This window comes from Solanum tuberosum, unplaced genomic scaffold, assembly GCF_000226075.1.
Source record: "Solanum tuberosum cultivar DM 1-3 516 R44 unplaced genomic scaffold, SolTub_3.0 scf00835, whole genome shotgun sequence".
In the NCBI taxonomy this organism is placed as follows: Eukaryota; Viridiplantae; Streptophyta; class Magnoliopsida; order Solanales; family Solanaceae; genus Solanum; species Solanum tuberosum.
The window spans coordinates 44,625-63,278 of record NW_006239748.1 but is presented as its reverse complement, the minus strand read 5'-3'; the positions used below and the strand labels follow the sequence as shown (position 1 = coordinate 63,278).

General features: G+C 32.5%; 3 protein-coding genes across 3 annotated transcripts; all 3 read left to right on the top strand.

Moving 5' to 3' along the window:
- The first annotated feature begins 857 nt into the window (after positions 1-857).
- On the top strand, positions 858-2,713 carry LOC102603954 (probable S-adenosylmethionine-dependent methyltransferase At5g38100). Its single transcript, XM_006367550.2, has 3 exons — positions 858-943; positions 1,036-1,653; positions 2,375-2,713. Exons 1-3 carry the CDS (start codon positions 875-877, stop codon positions 2,711-2,713), a joined length of 1,026 nt encoding a protein of 341 aa, XP_006367612.2. The 5' UTR covers positions 858-874.
- Positions 2,714-3,810: 1,097 nt separating this feature from the next.
- Positions 3,811-4,666, top strand: LOC102603618 (probable calcium-binding protein CML25). Its single transcript, XM_006367549.2, has one exon. The coding sequence runs from the start codon at positions 4,029-4,031 to the stop codon at positions 4,551-4,553; it is 525 nt and encodes a 174-aa protein (XP_006367611.1). The 5' UTR covers positions 3,811-4,028; the 3' UTR covers positions 4,554-4,666.
- Positions 4,667-5,367: 701 nt separating this feature from the next.
- Positions 5,368-10,250, top strand: LOC102603279 (histone-lysine N-methyltransferase setd3). The gene is made up of 5 exons (XM_006367548.2): positions 5,368-5,779; positions 7,824-7,990; positions 8,311-8,610; positions 8,711-8,974; positions 9,586-10,250. Exons 1-5 carry the CDS (start codon positions 5,440-5,442, stop codon positions 9,940-9,942), a joined length of 1,428 nt encoding a protein of 475 aa, XP_006367610.1. The 5' UTR covers positions 5,368-5,439; the 3' UTR covers positions 9,943-10,250.
- The last annotated feature ends 8,404 nt before the right edge of the window (positions 10,251-18,654 follow it).

The following is an 18,654-nucleotide window of genomic DNA, read 5'->3' as shown; positions in this document are numbered from 1 at the left end:
TCTTTATCATTTTGATTTTCACTTCATTTTTAGTAGGTTTAGTTTGAAAAAATGAAAACCATTAAAGTGTTGTATTTTTAGGATTTAATTTATCTTTATTTTGGTATTTTTATTGAATTTCTTTAAAAAAGGGCCAATAATATTTTGCCACTTGGCGTAAAAATTTCATCTTATCCATGTCTAACAAACTTTATATAATGGTACTGTCATAAAATGTAATGCAATGCACATATAATTTGTTGATTACTTATGGAAGGCATTTGAAATAAACTGATGAATCGGATTTGTTGATTCGTCTGGTTCACATATTAGTTATACATATGAACTATAATACAAGAGACTTTGTTGTTTCAATTATAAGAGTCGTCACCAAATTATTTATTTTTCATAAATTGCATATTTATAAAATAAAATTAGGATGATTCATCTGAATAACTTTTATTCCTTTGCAAAAAACAACATCATAAAATTTAGTATCTTTTATTAATAATTTATAATATTGTATGTAAACAATATATAAAAAATTTGAGTCCTTAGAATTTTCAGGCCTAAAACAATTGCTTTAATGGTTTCCCCTTTAAGTCGGCTCTGTAAAAGCGGATCTTATTGGGACTCGTGCATTGAGTACCTACTCGAATATACATGGTCAAATAATAACATAGATAAATAAGGATGCTAAAGGAACATAACATTATATGTAGTGATAAAATTAATATAATTACACTAGAGTAGAAGTAACAAATTTATCAGAATTCAGTTTCTTCGATTCAAATTATGTAATTATCTTACAAAATTCATTTACAATGTACATTTAAAATTCGTAAATTTTAAATTCTGAATCCGTCTAAGGTGAAGAAGAAGAATATTAGCCAAAATGACAACATCTTTCCCCATGAATGATGGTAATAGTGCTTATAGCTACTACAATAACTCCCAACGGCAGGTATTAATTTAATTTAATTTAATTTCTTCAATTTAAATTAAAAAATACATTTATTAACAAAATTTACTAATGTTATGATTATATATATGTAGAAAGAACTTATAGATGCTTCAAAGGATATGGTGAGAGATGCAATTATTGGAAAACTTGATGTTGAAGTCATGTTATCTTCTTCACACACATTTCGTATTATAGAGTTGGGATGTTCAATTGGACCAAATACTTTCCATGCAATGCAACATGTTGTAGATGTTGTAAAGGAAAAATACCACAATATTATTCTTGAATTCCAAGTATTTTTTAGTGATCATGTCGAAAACGATTTCAACACTCTTTTTCGATCACTACCTATTGATCGATCCTACTATGCATCTGGAGTTCCAGGATCTTTTCATGGTAGATTATTTCCATCGCGATCGATACATTTTGCACATTCTTCTTGTGCTATACATTGGTTATCTAAGATTCCAAAAGAATTGTTAGATGAGAAATCTCCAACATGGAATAAGGGATTGATTCACTATGGTACATCAAATATTGATGTAGTGAATGCTTATATTGCTCAATTTGAAAAGGACATGGAAATATTCTTTAATGCAAGAGCTGAGGAGATTGTCCCGGGAGGAATGATGGTGTTTATTTCACCATTTTCAAGTTATACACGTCTCGTGGAATTTTTCGGTTCCAGTCTTATGGATTTGGTAAATGAGGTATGTAATATCTATATTTTACTTGAGAGTTTTTTTCAGTTTCAGTCTTATGAATTTGATAAATGAGGCAAGTAGTATCTATATTTTACTTGAGTCGAGAGTTTTTTCGGTTCCAGTCTTATGAAATTGGTAAATGAGGTAAGTAATACTGCATTTGTCTCAATTTATATGACTTACTTTTTTTTTTAGTTAGTCCCAAAAAGAATGACACATTTCTATACTAAGTAACAATTTAACTTTAAAATATTACCCTTAATGAAATGATTTATATTCACACAAATTTCTATCATTCATTTTAAACCACGAATTTTAAAAGTCTTCTTTCCTTTCTTAAACTTCGTGCCGAGTCAAAATACCTCACATAAAATGAGACGGAGGAAGTATCTATATTTTACTTGAGTTGAGAGGTTAGTAAAATGTATATTTTACTTGAGTCGATAGTTTTTTCGGCTCTAGTCTTATGAATTTGATAAATAAGTTAAGTAATATCTATATTTTACTTGAATCGAAAGTTTTTCGGTTCTAGTCTTATGAATTTGATAAATAAGGTAACTAATATCTATATTTTACTTGAGTTGAGAAATTTTTCGATTTCAGTCGTATGAATTTGGTAACTAAGGTAAGTCATATCTATATTTTACTTGAATCCAGAATTTATCTATAGGGATAAGACTGTGTGCACACCACATTTGTAAGTGAAGTTTCTTTCTTTTTGACATAGGGAAAGTTAGATGAATCTCTTGTAGACTCATTCAATTTGCCAATGTATTTTCCCTCTCCTCAAGACATGACTAAAGTGGTGGAGAAAAATGGATGTTTTAGCATAGAGAAAATGGAATTGGCATATCCTAAATCAAAGCTTGTTGATGAGATTGATGCAAAAACTTTTATAATAAACCTAAGAGCTGTTTTAGAAGGACTTCTCATCAATCATTTTGGGAGTAAAATAGCAGAAGAAGTTTGTGCAAGAACTCTTTTTAAAAGTGAAGAGATTTCAACATGGATGAAAGCTAATGGTGGAAAATCATGTCAATTATTTGTCGCTTTGAAGCGTAAATGAATTTCTATGGACGAATCTATCTATATATAGATATATTATAGTGAAGATAATACTTTTAGTCTTTATGATATTCGATTAAAGCATATTTGATATTCGATTAAGCAATATGTGTTTGAATTTCGTTAGTCAAAGGTTCAAAAATACATACATTGCTTAAATGAAAGTCAAATGTGCTTAGTCTGACTATCACATGAGCTAAAATAGAAATAATGCAATAACACAAGAACTGAACATATTATTTTTTTATATTATATAATTCAGATCCATGGAGAAATTATATGGCACATTTTGTAGGCCAAGCTTTCTATTTGTGTCTAATGTTTTGGATTTTTTTTTCTACTTTTTTTGGTAGTTGTTCACTTTATGTGCTCTACAAAGAAAATTCAATTTTTTAAAGTTAATGTTCTTAATTAACCTCCATCTAATAATTATTTTTTACTCTTTTATTTTGTTATGATCCATATTTTGTAGGTTGTACCCAATAAGTCATTATGTACACCATTTATTATATTGTGTATCTAAATTTCAGTGATATTATTGAGATGTTTAGCTTAGTAGACATTTTGGTCATAGATTCAAATAGTTTAGTTTTTATCTTATTTAGAATTTAAATCGGAGGTAATCGGGGAAGAAATTGTGTTTAGTTATACTTTTTGAAAAAGAGAGAAGAACACTTTAATTATTTGAAATTTATAAAGATGGAGAAAAGATTTGAAACGCTTTTTCAAATTTAGAATCCAACTTCAATTTCGATTTAAGTTTTTCTATAACCAAACACAAATTTTGAAATAAAGTGAAAAATTATTCTAACACAATATCATACAAAATGCATGTAATCTAACAAATGGAGTTTGGAGAAAATTCAGAATAATGTGTACACAGATTTATCCCTACATCTACCTTAAAAGTTAGAAAGTTGTTTTTGATAGATTGATCTCAATGCAAGTAAAAACATCATAAAATAGTTCAAAAAAATGGAAACAACAAAAATATAAAAGCCAATATAAAATACTGAAGAACACACGACATATATTATATATTTTTTTCGATGAAGTAGTGTCACGTTACACGTTTTGATCTTTTATAAATCGATCCCTATCTCTCACACTTTTATACTGACACATACATACATCTCGTCTTCACATGTCCAGAACATGGCCGGTAGGTACGGACGGCATGATTCTCATCGTGCACTCACGCAGCCTCTCTCCGTTTTAAACAAAAATCCAAAATAATTTTTCAAATTAATCTCTTTATAATCCTCATAAATCTTCCCTAATTTACTATTTTTCGACAATTAATTCACAATTAGTAAATGGGATTAATTAAATCTCTTTTCAATCGAAAGAAAAAAAATGACCCAACGCCGGCGAATTCCCCGCCGGTGAACTCTCCGATCATGATAGAAGAGGAGCTACAACAGGTATTCAACAAATTCGACATCAACGGCGACGGAAAAATCTCGTTTTCGGAACTGGGTTTCATCATGGCCAGTTTAGGAACCGCTGTAACGGAGGAAGAATCGATTGAAATGATTAACGAAGTCGATGGAGACGGAGATGGATTCATCGATTTGAGTGAATTCATCGAGCTTAACACGAAGAACATTGATTCCGATGAAGTTACGGAGAATTTGAAGGATGCTTTCTCTGTATTTGATGTGGATAAAAATGGATCGATCTCTGCTGAAGAGTTGCAAAAAGTGATGAAGAGTACTGGGGAAGAATGTTCGCTGGATGAGTGCCGGAAAATGATCGGCGGCGTTGATTGTGACGGCGACGGGATGATTGATTTTGAGGAATTTAAAGTTATGATGATCGGAAAAAGAAAAGAATTATAGAGATTTGATTTGGTTTTGTTAGAAATTATGTTAGTGGTTTAATGTATCGTTAAGTGTGCGATTCGATATTTTTAAAGTTCGATTTTGATAATTGAAAATACTCCAGTATTTAATTTGTGTTTGTGACGATTGATCGACCTACCTAGTGCTCGTAGAAAACTTATCTCAAATCTCATATTCAAATATTATGTTCAATTGTTCATCATAAACCTTTACTTCTTTTTTTTTTAATGGAATATCTCAAGAACAAATATTTTCTACTCTCATATTTTTTTTCCATCTCCTCCTTCCTTTGTCTTTGTCTATAGTTCATCCTTGACCTTATTTTTTGAACTCGTTAACACCGAAACATTCGCCATGAAGGCCACTCAAAGTAACCTATTCGAGGTTCGCCCTTTGTATTGTACCGCTTGGAAAGAGGCTCGCTAGCCTTTTTCTTTCCCTACACCTAAAAGTTGGACGGATTAGTGACTTTAAATTGAACCTTGAGACCCAGCCCTGCCTCTCACCTTTCGGTTCATTGCAAGGAAAGACTATGAATTAAGAACACCTCTAAACTTGACGTAAATTATTAGTTGTGTCCGCAAACTACTAATAGAATTAAAAACAATCTTTTACATGAATAACTAAACTTAGATCTACCCTCAATTGTCATATGACATAGTAAATAGTCTCAAACTCTTGTAAAGCATGAGGATCTACTAAAAATTTGAGAAAAGTATTAAAAACACTTCTAAACTTAACGAGAATGTAGAAATATATTTCACTCATATTAAAGATTGAACATTATTTTTAAGACCGTCCATAGTTCGGATTTACGAGTCCAGAGAAACACTATCTCCCCTTTGAGTTCCTGTTATCACACTTTACACTCAAATCAGCAAAAATGTCGAGCAAAATGATGCTAATGGCTAACTCCTTAACACACGTCCGTCCTCTCACTTGCGCCACCGCCGCCGCCGCCGCCGCTGTTTACCCATCACGGCTAGTGGCACAACCACCGGACCTCATCAAATGGGTGAAAATTGAAGGTGGGTTTGTTCACAAATCCATTAAAATAGCACAAGGTGATTCCTTTGGCCTTGGATTAGTTGCTTCTGAAGATATCCCAAAAGGGTCTGATCTTATTGCCTTACCTCAACATATTCCCCTCAAATTTGATGGGTCTTCTTCAGAATCAGAAAATTCCCATTCTGCTTTGATTAAATTAGCTCAGCATGTTCCTGGTAAGGGGTTTTCTTTCTTTTTTATGCCTCTTTTTCATTATCTCGATTTCGCTTTGTTCAAGTTCAGTTTCCATAGGTTTTAATGATAATTAGATTGTTCTTTAATTTATTCAAGCTGAATGTGAAGTATGAAATGCACCATTGGTGTGTAGCTTAGGGGTCGATGAGGTAGGTTGAGAACCGTGAGGTCTTAGCAGAGGATTTCTTTCCATCGGTGGGAAAAGAAATTAGTTGAGGTGCGTGCAAGCTGGCTTAGATAGTATTAGTGTTAGCCACCACAACTCGATTTGGATATTAGTTGAAGTTGACCTTATATAATCTTTTGTATCCATTTTCTTTGTTTGGGCTGATTTCCACAGGTTTTAATGATAATAGATTGTTCTTAAAATGTTCAAGCTGAATGTGATAATATGAACCACCATAACTCTCTACTTGGATACTAGCTAAGGTCGACTCTATATAATCTTTTGTATCCATTTTTCTTTGTTTAGGCTGAGTTTCCGTAGATTATAATGATAATCAGATTGTTCTTAAAATGTTCAAGCTGAATGTGAAAATGTGAACCACTACAACTCTTAGTTTACTGAAAGCATGTAGTACTTCTAAGGGTGTGAACTAGTGGTTAATGAAGTTGGGAGAACCATGAGGTCTCGGGTTCAAATTCCAGCAGAGGTATAAAAAAGTTAGGTGGTGTTTTTTTCTATCTACCTAAGGCTTGGTGGTGGAGTTACCCGGTAGCTGGGCGGGTTGGAGGTAGCAGGTATCCAGTTGAACTAGTCGAGAAACTCGTGCAAGCTGGCCCGGACACCACCATTATTGAAAAAGTGTTCATTTTTATCAATCACATTAACAAAAAACTTGTTGAGGTTCACTATATAGTCCTTTGTATCCATTCCCCACTGTCCAGTCCAATCTTGTAGGAAGTTTCATAATGATTAGACTATTATTTAGCTGTCTGAAAGTCTACATACCCCAACTATTATCCTTTATCCAGGCTAGGGACGGACTATGCCTTGTGAAGCTCACATAGGGTGAAGTCAAAGGCTTGCCTTTCTCTACAAGAGAAAAAATGGAAAGGTTCCGTTGTAGATTCTTTGATTAGTGGATTAACTATGGTTGGTTTGTGTTGTGCATTGTACATCTGAATGAGTTGAGTATCGGATGTGGGGATTTTTGAATATCTAGTCTGCTAACTTTAGCGATGACATTTGGTGGAGTAAATGAAGTACTGTATATTGTAGTGGGGACTAGGGAGGCTTATTTGTAAAATATACTAATATATAGATGCTCTGTGGAAGCTCGAGCTAGTTAAGAAACAGGAGAAATACTGTTTTTGCTTCATGTACTAAATTATTAGGGGAGTGAAATGTTACAATCGTAGGCAGATAGTTCATCTGAGCCAGAAGAGGATTATGATGAAATATACACTAGAAAACAATGACAATCATGATAGTGAAAAAATAAAGTCCAACATATGTTCTTTTTTTGGCATGTTAATGCAAGATACCATGTCCCATGGAGGATGTTGTCCCTTGCCTTAACCTTCCATGATCGGTCTACTGATCAGTGTAGCTAGTATTAGAAAAATGAATATGCTTACTGTCGCATGCAATTCAGATAAATTTGACCGTAATTGGTGATTGTATGATATTTGATTGTGTGCTAACATGTATAATACCTTATACAGTTGGCATATTCTTATAATTTTCTTAGACGTTCTAATCTTATCAGAGCAAAAGGATGGATAGAAAACATTATGTTCTGTTTTCTGGTTTCCAGCAGTTTGTACTACGGTTGCTTGCCTATCTATTTTTCTGAATCACTCTTTACCATTTACTCTTGTTGTTCTGTTTCTGTCACTTTTCAATAAAATTAGTCTCTTTCTCGAATTAGGTGGCTAAATGCTATAACATTGAAATTCCTTTCTGATCTCTTTTAGGAAAAGTGGTTCTGTCTCAGTATAGATTGGTAACTAAATTTTTATAAATTAGGCTTTTGAGTATTTAATAAAAGGAGTAAACTGGAAACTTGGAGCATTTGGCAGAGGAGCTGTGGGCTATGAAATTGGGTTTGAAGCTTCTGCAAGAGAGAGCAAGGAAAGGTTCGTTCTGGTGGCCATACATCAGCAATCTCCCAGAGACTTACTCAGTGCCGATTTTCTTTCCTGGAGAGGATATAAAGAACTTGCAGTATGCCCCTCTTCTTTATCAGGTATTGCAGGGATATGCTGAATATGTTTGACTCAATAGAAATGAATAACATTTTAGAAGGTTTCTTACCAACAGTCGTAGTTCTAGCACTTCCTCTCCTGCTGATTTTCTCCAGGGCTTGGGATTCTCTTTCATGTACTTCTAGTGATACTAGCCAAAACTTCCTTTCAGACTAGTACGCTCTTATTAAACTGGAACTTTCCAGATTGTTACAGCTATCATGCTTTCGAGCATGGGCAGAGACTAATATTGTTTTGAATTAAGATGTAAGTTCGATATGCTTCCCTGATGTGGAAACTCGAAAACATTTTCATTTGCCAGGTGAACAAAAGATGCCGGTTTCTACTGGAATTTGGGAAAATTCTGAAGCATGAACTCGAGAATCTTAAACCTGATGATCATCCTTTTAGTTGCCAAGATGTGGATTCATCTGCTCTAGGATGGGCTATGTCAGCTGTTTCATCTCGAGCATTCCGGTTGTATGGCGGTAAACGTCCTGATGGCACCCGCAGTAATGTTCCTATGATGCTTCCACTTATTGATATGTGCAACCACAGCTTTGATCCAAATGCTGAAATTGTACAGGAAGAAGCAAACTCCGATAGAAATATGCTTGTAAAGGTATTTCACTGCCGGTGTTCTGTTCAATGTTCTTGTATATCTCGTATTTTGTTGATGTTGTTGTCTTTGCCTCTTCTTTTGTTCTTGTTTTTCTTAACAGGTGGTTGCAGGAAAGGAGATAAAGCAAAATGATCCATTGCTACTCAACTATGGCTGTTTAAGTAGTGATCTTTTTCTTTTGGACTATGGATTCGTCATTCCATCAAACCCCTATGACTGCATCGAACTTAAATATGATGCTGCTCTTCTTGATGCTGCCAGTATGGCTGCAGGGGTTTCATCCCCAAGCTTCTCCTCGCCATCCCCATGGCAGCAGCAAATTTTATCGCATTTAAATCTAGACGGACCAAACTCTAATCTGAAGGTTTGAGCTTTTCCTTCCCTTCTATTTTCATCCTACTCTGTGAAGTTTTACCATTGTTTTTGAAGCACTGTATTGTCTCGGTGAAACTAAATAAATATACTTCAAACAACATAATACCCAATGTAATCCCACAAGGGGAGTATAGAGTGTGTGCAGTAGAGAGTTCGTTTTGGATAGACCCTCGGCTCAAGCAAAAACATATCAAAGCAGATTGGATTGGAAAAAAAATAGTAGAAGTGAAAAAACCATTTCAAATCATATAAATAGCACCTATGTTGCTCGGACTCTTCAAAATATCAACGGGTGCATATCGGATTCTCCAAAACTAGTGTATTTTTGGGGAATCCGACACGGGTGCAGCATCGAAAGTGAAGAGTCCGCTCAACTTAGGATAGCACAATAAAGCATTCTGGAAAAATAGAAGGAACAATACTACAACAAAATAGTGTGATAATCAAAGTACAAGAGACAGGAGAACTATACAAATATACTTGCTATGCAAAAAAAAAAGAAAAAATCTACCGAACCATATTGATGAGCTCGTTCTTTAATCTATCTATACGATTACTTTCATTAGTTGAACTGATTTTCTTTGCTGGACTATCTTAAAGGTGACACTAGGAGGTGGAGAGCTAGTGGAGGGCAGATTATTAGCAGCCTTGAGAGCTGTCCTATCAAACGATGAAGAAGCAGTGAAGCAGCACGACTTGGAGACGCTCAAATCATTGACAGTCGAAGCCCCTCTGGGAATATCGACTGAAGTATTAGCTCTTCGCACCGTTGTGGCTTTGTGTGTAATTGCTCTCGGACATTTCCCAACAAAAATCATGGAGGACGAGTCGTTGCTGAAGCAGAATGTTTCACCTACTACTGAGTTGGCTCTCCAGTTCATAATACAAAAGAAGTCCCTCATTGTGGATGTCATGAGGGATCTTAGCAAGAAGGTAAAGTCACTCCTTGCCAAGTAGTTAATGTACTTGTGGACACCATCCTTTTTTAATTATTACTGTGGTGCCCGAGCTAGCTTACATCTCAAGTAATTCTACGGGGTACCTGCTACCTCCCATAAGTAGAACTACCGGATAACTCTATTCACCGAGGCTTGCGGACATCATCTTAAGATAGATTAAAACTTCTTTTGCCCCCTTTTTTTTTTGCATTTTCCGAAGGTCATATTCAACACCTTCACAATTTCAGAAATTTTGGGGTTTATGGAGAGTATGATGTAGACAACCTACTCTAATGCAATTTTGATTCAACTATTTTTCGTTCATCACTTCAACATGTTTTACGTGATATGTATTCTCACTTTAATTTGTGTTTAGTTTCGTATAAATATAGTGCAGCGCGCAAAGTATTATTCATAGTATATAGCTGAAAAAACTTCTTGCTGTTCTAAACCTGCCCCCTCTCCCCTACAAAAAAAAAGTCGCTCGGTGTAGAAGTATCCTGCATTTCGAGATGGGTGTGATATAGACAATCTACTCTAACGCAATCATGGGTTGTTTACCCATAATATTCCTTAGATTTGAAATCATAGCTTAATTAAGCATAATCTTAGGTTTATCCTTATTTAAAAGGGTTATCTTTCAAACTTCAAATGGTAGAAACTAGAAATTAGTTTTGCATTTTGTCTAAATCTCTAGTTTGCTTATTTCTAATAGAATATTGGTAGGTAAGAGGAATGAAAAGCTACACATAAAGTAATATACTTTAACGATGTGAGCCTTTTTTGGGAAAATCGTGTAGACTTAGTTTATTGTCGATATTATCACACCATGTTAACAATATCTTTAAGTTGGTTTAGCCCAACAACGGGTATTTAGAGTTGGAATCAGGGTTTAAAACTTCTGATTAGTAAATTTGAGATTCTATTCATTTTAAGTACTGCATTCTAAATAAACAATTTATATGTACATGTTAATGAATTTCTCAAGACAAATAATACATGATTTGGACTAAAATTACCGAATTCGGCCTCCACTACTACCGGTATTAGCACCAATAATTTAACGAGACGAGTATAAAGATGGTGGAGGGATGGCATGGAACTCATCGATTTGAGGGAGAGTATAAATATGGCACGTTGAACTTAGTTCGAGCTGAGGGAGAGGCCCATGGATATCGCGCTTGATTACGTTGATTGAACTTAATTCAAGAGGGAGATTATTAGTTGTTCGAACAAAATCTTTATATAATCAAATCATGTTTATTTTTTGTTGGGATTATATAATCTTAAATGTTAATTAGTTTTAAAAGATTATAAACGTTCAATATTAAGATTACACATTTATAATGCTTAAAAGAAGCAAGGAGTGTTTAATTTATTAGCATTACGCATGCACTGATGTATGATTTATCTATTTGTTGTTTAGGTTCTTTCCCTACTTTACAAAACAACAAAAAAATTAAAATAAAATATATACATAACAAAAAAAAGTCAGAATTTTGAACTCTTTTATAATTACCCTCTTGGTAAGTCATGATCACAATAATGTTGAGTTCAAATAAATATGATAAGCATAAAAATGAATTTTTGAATCGTGTGATTTTAAGTTAAGTATATTTAAATCATATAATTTTACTTTATGTGTATCATTAAGAATAAAATGAGAATATTATAATTAAATCTATTATATATTTTTTTTAAATGGTGTATGAGATATCTCGTTTTCACACGTCGGGTTTGGGATAGCTAGCTCTCGCATTCATAACTTGTACATGAGAAATTTTATTTTTTTTATGATCTTTCTATTGACCGACAAATTTATGATTTTTCTCACTTAGATCGATGAAGCAGAACATCAATCCGTAAAATCTAACTGTAAGAAGGAGATGATTATGGTGTGAAAGTACTCTTACGCACCCAGCTATGTCATTTAGCTCGTGCGCATACATGAAACTTATAATGAAAGCAATTTATTATGGCATAAATAACGATATCTGATATAACTACTTGAACTCGTAACCTCTCGAAAAAATTATTTGAGTGTGCTTTGTCTTTTTGTTATGTTGAAGTAGACAAATAGTCATGGGTAGACGTAGACATTTTTGCTATATTTTCGGCGCAACGCACGAAAATTAACATATAGCCCATAGTTAGGTGGTTTTTCTATTGGCATCTAACGTGGCCCTTAATATGTTAATCTCATCTACTTGATGTCACTTTTTTTTTGTGCTTATTTGCTATCACACAAAAATAGAAATTAGCGACGGACTAATTTTGTTGTTAAACAATAAAATTTATATTTAGTTCTATTTAGCAACGAGTTATTGATAGTGAAAAGTATTGAAAAACACCTCTAAACTTAACGTGAATGGTTAGTTTTGGTCCTGAACTATTAATAACCTTAAAAAACTAATCTATTTGACTAACTGAACTTAAATACACCCTCAATCTGCCACATGACATAGAAAGTGGTCTCAAATTCTTGTAGGAGCGTGAAACTCTTAATAAAAAATCGAGAAAAATGTTGAAAGCACCCCAAAACTTGGAGAGAATTTAGGAGTGTATTTCACTCATGTGGCAAGATTGGGGTTTATTTAAGTTCAGTTAGTCAAGTTGAAGGGTGTTTTTAAAGTTGTCAACAGTTTGAAGACAAAACTAAATTCACGTCAAGTTTAAGTGTGTTTTCAATACTTCTCTCTTATCGATAACATGCCAATCTCATCTAATGTAGCCCCCACATGTTAGTATCATCTACTTAATGTCACCCCTTTTGTGCTTTCTCGCTATCACGAAAATAGAAATTAGCGGCGGACTAATTTTATAGCTAAACAGTAAATTTCGCTGTCAATCTTATTTTGTAATGAATTAATGATAAAATGTCACTCATCTAACATGGACCCCTAATATATTAATCTCATCCACTAGATGTCACCTTTTTTTTTTTTTTGCTAGCAAAAAATAGAAATTAGTGATGAATAAATTATATAGCTATATAATTATTAATCTTATTTAGCAATAAATTATAAAAGAAAAAACATTTTTTAGGTGTAAGTTAATAATTAGCAACAATTTTGAATGTCACACTAACCATATATATTCCTATCTTTTGCCCTTCTTCTAGAAATACTACTCATCACTCTTGTAATAACAATGTCATCATCAATTTCTTTTAGTCTTATTATGTATGATTAAAATTCAAGAGTATTTGTCTAAAATTACATTTGTATAAGTGCACCTAGTTTCTTCCAATTCAGGAGTATTTGTTGTTGGTTTTATTTTGAAATTATCTCAATTCAAAAAAATTAATCTAAATAGCCGTTCAAAAGTCAATCGCTTAAATTTTTAATTGTTCTACAAATTATATGTATGTATGCAAAATGGTATTTCACAACTACTTCATTCATTGACCCTAAGCAAGTCAATGTAGTCGCTTATTATTAATAGGAGAAATTTGCGAACTATCGTCAATAATATTGTTATAGTCAATTATATATCGTCAATGTCACTTACAATTATCAACTATCAGTATATATTCACCAATCACTATCTGCAACCACCATTCTCAGTCATAACCAACTACCATTCTCAGTCATAACCATTACCACCACCAACAACTACAATCAGTCATTAGCATCGCTAACTATCACATTTACAATCATCACCACTAACCTCATTACCACAACAATCATTTATATATATTGTCAAATAGTACCGTTAGTGATCATCATCCCCATTTAGCTATCACAATCATCAACCAAAACTATTAGTTGCCATCATTTTTAACACTACTACTCAACAATATCACCCTACCTACAAATATCATCACTATCAATGACCATATAATTTTTAAAATATTTTATTGATAAAGTATTAAATTAATAAATATTTTCTTTGAGTTGTATATTTATTAATTTTTACATATACAAATGTTTGAGAAAATAATCAATTTTAATTATTTCGTATTTAGAACTTAATATAACATCTTCATATTCAAATATATATTTCAGTTCATATTTTAATCTTAATAAAAACAACCAGAATGTAAATATAACAAGCATGGTCCACATTAATATATATATATATATATATATATATATATTCAATTCAATAAACTAAGGGAAAACTAATAAAACATAAATGCATTTGAACGAAAGGAACAACTTGTTGATGTTGACTCAATTCAATAATGGAAACTCCAAAGACTATTATAACAATGGAATAGTTCAAAAATGACAGGGAATATAAAGACTTGAGGTATTTATTATTATAATAATTAACAGACTTGAAAGGTATATAAATAAAAAGTGTACATTAATTATGATCATTACAATTGGGAAATAATTGTTAAAAAGATTCAATAATGCAAACTCTAGGAAGACTATTATCACAATATATAAGAGTCCAAATAAATGAATAGATTTAGTAAATGATAGGGACAAATTACTTCATCTTATTAATAAAAAACATTTTTAGTGAGCCATTAGTTAGTAGTTAGGTAAAATTAATCAGTCCTATCAATAAGTTATATATATCGATAATATAAATAATTTTTGTATTATATTACATTATTATTGCAATTTACCCTCTTATACAATAAGTTATTTTTATATTTTCTTATTATGATTTACTATTTTAAGTTATTTATTGTTATAGATAAACTTAACTATCAAGTTCAAAAATATCTCTCTCTCTATATATATATATTGATGCGTATAACTTAAACTCATACCTAAAACCTCCACTTGAAAGTTGAAATTATTATTTAACTTATTCTGTTAGTCAATCTTGCTACACTGCTCCTACTCAAGTAGTTTCTTTGAAAGTTATGGTAGTGGAGTACTTCTTTTTATTCTATCATTTCAATTTATGTGATTATATTTGATTTAAAAATGGATTATTTTTAAAAAAGTTGTGGTTATAAATTTTAAAATTTTGTGATGTCATAATATTTATGTAATTATAAAACTTTTTCATTAAGGATAAAATAATTAAAAGAATTCATTATTTTCTAAAGTATTGCAAAAATATAGGATCACATAAATTGAAACGTATAGAATACTTCAACTGAAAAGTTACGTGCGAAGAAAAATAAGGACATATCAACTTTAATTTGGATAATGCAACAAAGATCCATGTTCATAGTAATATAAGTATATATTTGAATAACTATATATATATACACTATAGTCATTCATGACTAGTATTCTAGTCATGGATGTCCAACATACATGACAAGACAAAGCAGGTTCGACTGCTTGATAATAGTTTTAAGATTCGACTACTTCAAATTCACATGATCATGCTTCAAATTGGACATTGACGATTATCTATTATTTTGAGGAAATATATTATCTCTTTAGGTAGATATTTCATTCTTAAATCATTACAAGTTCTATGTGCTCCCTGTCCAAAACAATTCATTTATTTTATTATTCAAAGTCGAGATACATATCTAATTAAGAATAGAGAAATACTAATTACTACTCCACCACACCTCATATCGTTCATATTCGTTTTATATGTTATGATCAAATAATGCATTCACAAAGGCTGCAAATTAATCAATTTGATCTATTCAATTTCGAGTTGCTACTAATTGCTATCCTTTTTTTGTTTTGAATTCCAAGACTCTTCCAATTTAATTTCCATTGCCAAACACGACCTTGGGACAACTTGGTTATAGGCCATGTATTCTTTTCTTCCTCATCTTTTGAATAATCATCTGGTCTTGAAATTCATTAGCCTAATTAATTTTCTATTCATGTCGGGTAGGCTCACTTACACGAGTAAGCCGCTTCTTACCAAGAAGTTTTATATTTCTATAGCTCGAACTTGAAACATTTGATAAGGATTGAGAGATTTTGATAGATATTGTTTCCTCCTCACTAATAGTAAACCTTAGTACGTGTTTTAATTTATAGGTGACAAACTTTTCTTTTTAATTTGTTTAGGAAAGAATATCCTACTTCTTTACATAAAAATAATTAATCTTTAAATTTCTCATACCACATAAATATGCATGATCACTTATTTTAATTAAGAACACATGACTAAAATATCTTTTTTATTTTCTTAAATTTCGTTCTCAGTCAGAAAAAATGTTATATAAATTAAAGTTGAGGTCCTACACTTATTATCAAAGAATTCTCTATTTTCAAAGCTCAAACTCGAGACATCTCGCTAACGATAAGGAAATTCCAAATATGAAATACCGATCCTATCACATTCTATGATGGTTGCTTCCTCGTCATCAATACTTGTAAAAATATGTACTTTAGTTAATATTCAATATTGTACTAGAGAAAAATAAGAATCTTTTTGTAAAAATCTATGGTGTGCACAACTTTTCCTAATTTTCCAGTGCACGTGCAGTCGACTAATTATTACTACTATGTTTTTTTCACTAATTATATTACTATGAGAAGAAGAAAAAAGAAAAAGATGAGACAAATGCTTTTTTGGGAAATTTCTTGGTGTTATGAGCCAATTTTATATAAACATAAAATTCTACATAATTATTACTTACATAACTCTTACAAGCAATCAAACGACGATCCCTCAGTCCTCAAATCGCAGCTTATAACTAAATAACTCTTTAATAATACCTGCATAACTCATGTCAACAACCAATCGAACTATTAGTCCTTAGATCACATCCTATGACTAAGTCACTAAATCATGTTGTTTACCTAGGGGAAAACCTAGTATATTATATTAGTGTCTATATATATATATATATAGCATGTGCATTATATTAATGTTGTATTATTCCTAATTACTAGGAAAAATCTAACCAAAATGTAGATCACTCGGTTGGAGGATGGATCTAGTCCAATTATTAAAGTCCATCACATTATTTTCGTGAGGAAACACAAAAAGATTCTGTTGATTGTTAATTGTATAATTAATTAATAGTACTAATTGTCCCTATTCTAGCTAGAAAGAAAAAAAATTTTAAAAACAGTCCCAAAAGTATGCTTTAATAAGAATTTCAAGGAAATTCAAGAAATTGCAACGCAAAAATCGAAGTAGACGCTAAATTATTGTACACAGAGAGTTGCAAAAGTACCATAGCAAGAGTTTGTTAAGTATTTGATGAAAATAAAAAAAATACTCATTTTGACTAATTTAAAGGATATATCAAATCGTTTAAAACATAAGTTAAAAGATAATTTTTGAATGTACACTTAAACATAAGGGATCATTTTTGTCATTATCTCGAAGAAAAAGAGATCATTTTAAGAAAAATAGATTGTTCATCAGAAGTTAAATATTAGTTCTAGTCTTAAATATTATTATGGCAATCTGGATTTTGTATTAAAAAGTCCAATAATATATACTCCTTCAATATATATTTAACTTGATACACTTCTTAAAATAAATATATAAAAGGGAAAAAGGACATATATACCCCGAACTATCAAAAATAGTATACAAATACCCTCCGTTATACTATTGAGACACTAGAGCCCCTGCCGTTCAAAAAGTGGAGCATTTATGCCCTTCTCTTTAACGGAAGGACACGTGTCGTCATCCTATGCATCTACCCTTATTATTCACCAAATTCTAAACCCACAACCCGAATTAAAAAGACCCACCCAAATAACCCCTAACCCACATTGTCAACGTCAACATCTTCAAGGTCCGGCGAGCTGTGCGGTCCTTATCTTGACGAAATCATCGGAGGGAACAAAATTCATCTCCCGCATTTTGAACGGCGTCATAGGAGGCGGAGGTGGCTATTCCTTCGTGCCACTCTTTCCGTTGAAGCTTCTGAGGCTGTTCCACCGGAGGTGATAGCTCCGTTGGTAGCGACGGCGCCATATGAGGTGACGGTGGTTGAGGCTCTTGTTTTTTGTTGTGTTCAACTTCATTACTCTGCATTTCAACCTTGTCTGAAAGGATCTTCTCTTTTTCTAATTCGCCTGAGGTGCCTTCCATGAGCTCATCGGAGGTTTTTTCGACAATAAAGGTTCAGGTGGAGAAGAACAACTTTTAAATGTATCCACCGGAATCACCTTAACATCAAGTTCTTCCCTCTGCTTCTCGCTCCACCGTTAACGGTGACTATCATACTCCGATGTTGTAAAACGGTACAAATTCACACCAAAAAAAGACATTTTAACCCTTTTCTGCATATTGTGCAGAGTTTCTTTTTCTTCAAAATTTTGAACAGTAAAATATTTATTTATCAAACTAATTCATTATTTCAATTTTTAAAATACTCATCATATGGATCCAGGTCCAAACTTATTTTTACTTAGAAATGGATCCTTCCATTGACTTGTTTCTATTGAATCTTGAAGGAAATTATTAAGTCGGCGACATTGAAAGTTTACATGCAGCAACAAGTGTGAAATTGATCTAAAAAGGAGGAGAGGGTGGTTGTCGGCGGAGTTGACGGAGGAGTGTGGTGGTAATTGGTTGGGACTCCAGTGTTAAAAGGGTTTTTTTCCCGTTCTTTTTTTAGGAGATGATCTTTTTAATGGGTGGGTTAGGGAGTTATTTGGGTAGGTCTTTTTAATTCGGGTTGTGGGTTTAGAAATTGGTGAATAATAAGGGTAGATGCATAGGATGACGACACGTGTCTTTCCGTTAGAGAGAAGGGCATAGATGCACCACTTTTTGGACGGTAGGGGCTCTAGTGTCTCAATAGTATAACGAAGGGTATTTGTATACCATTTTCGATAGTTCGGAGGTATATTTGTCCTTTTTCCCTATATAAAAATAT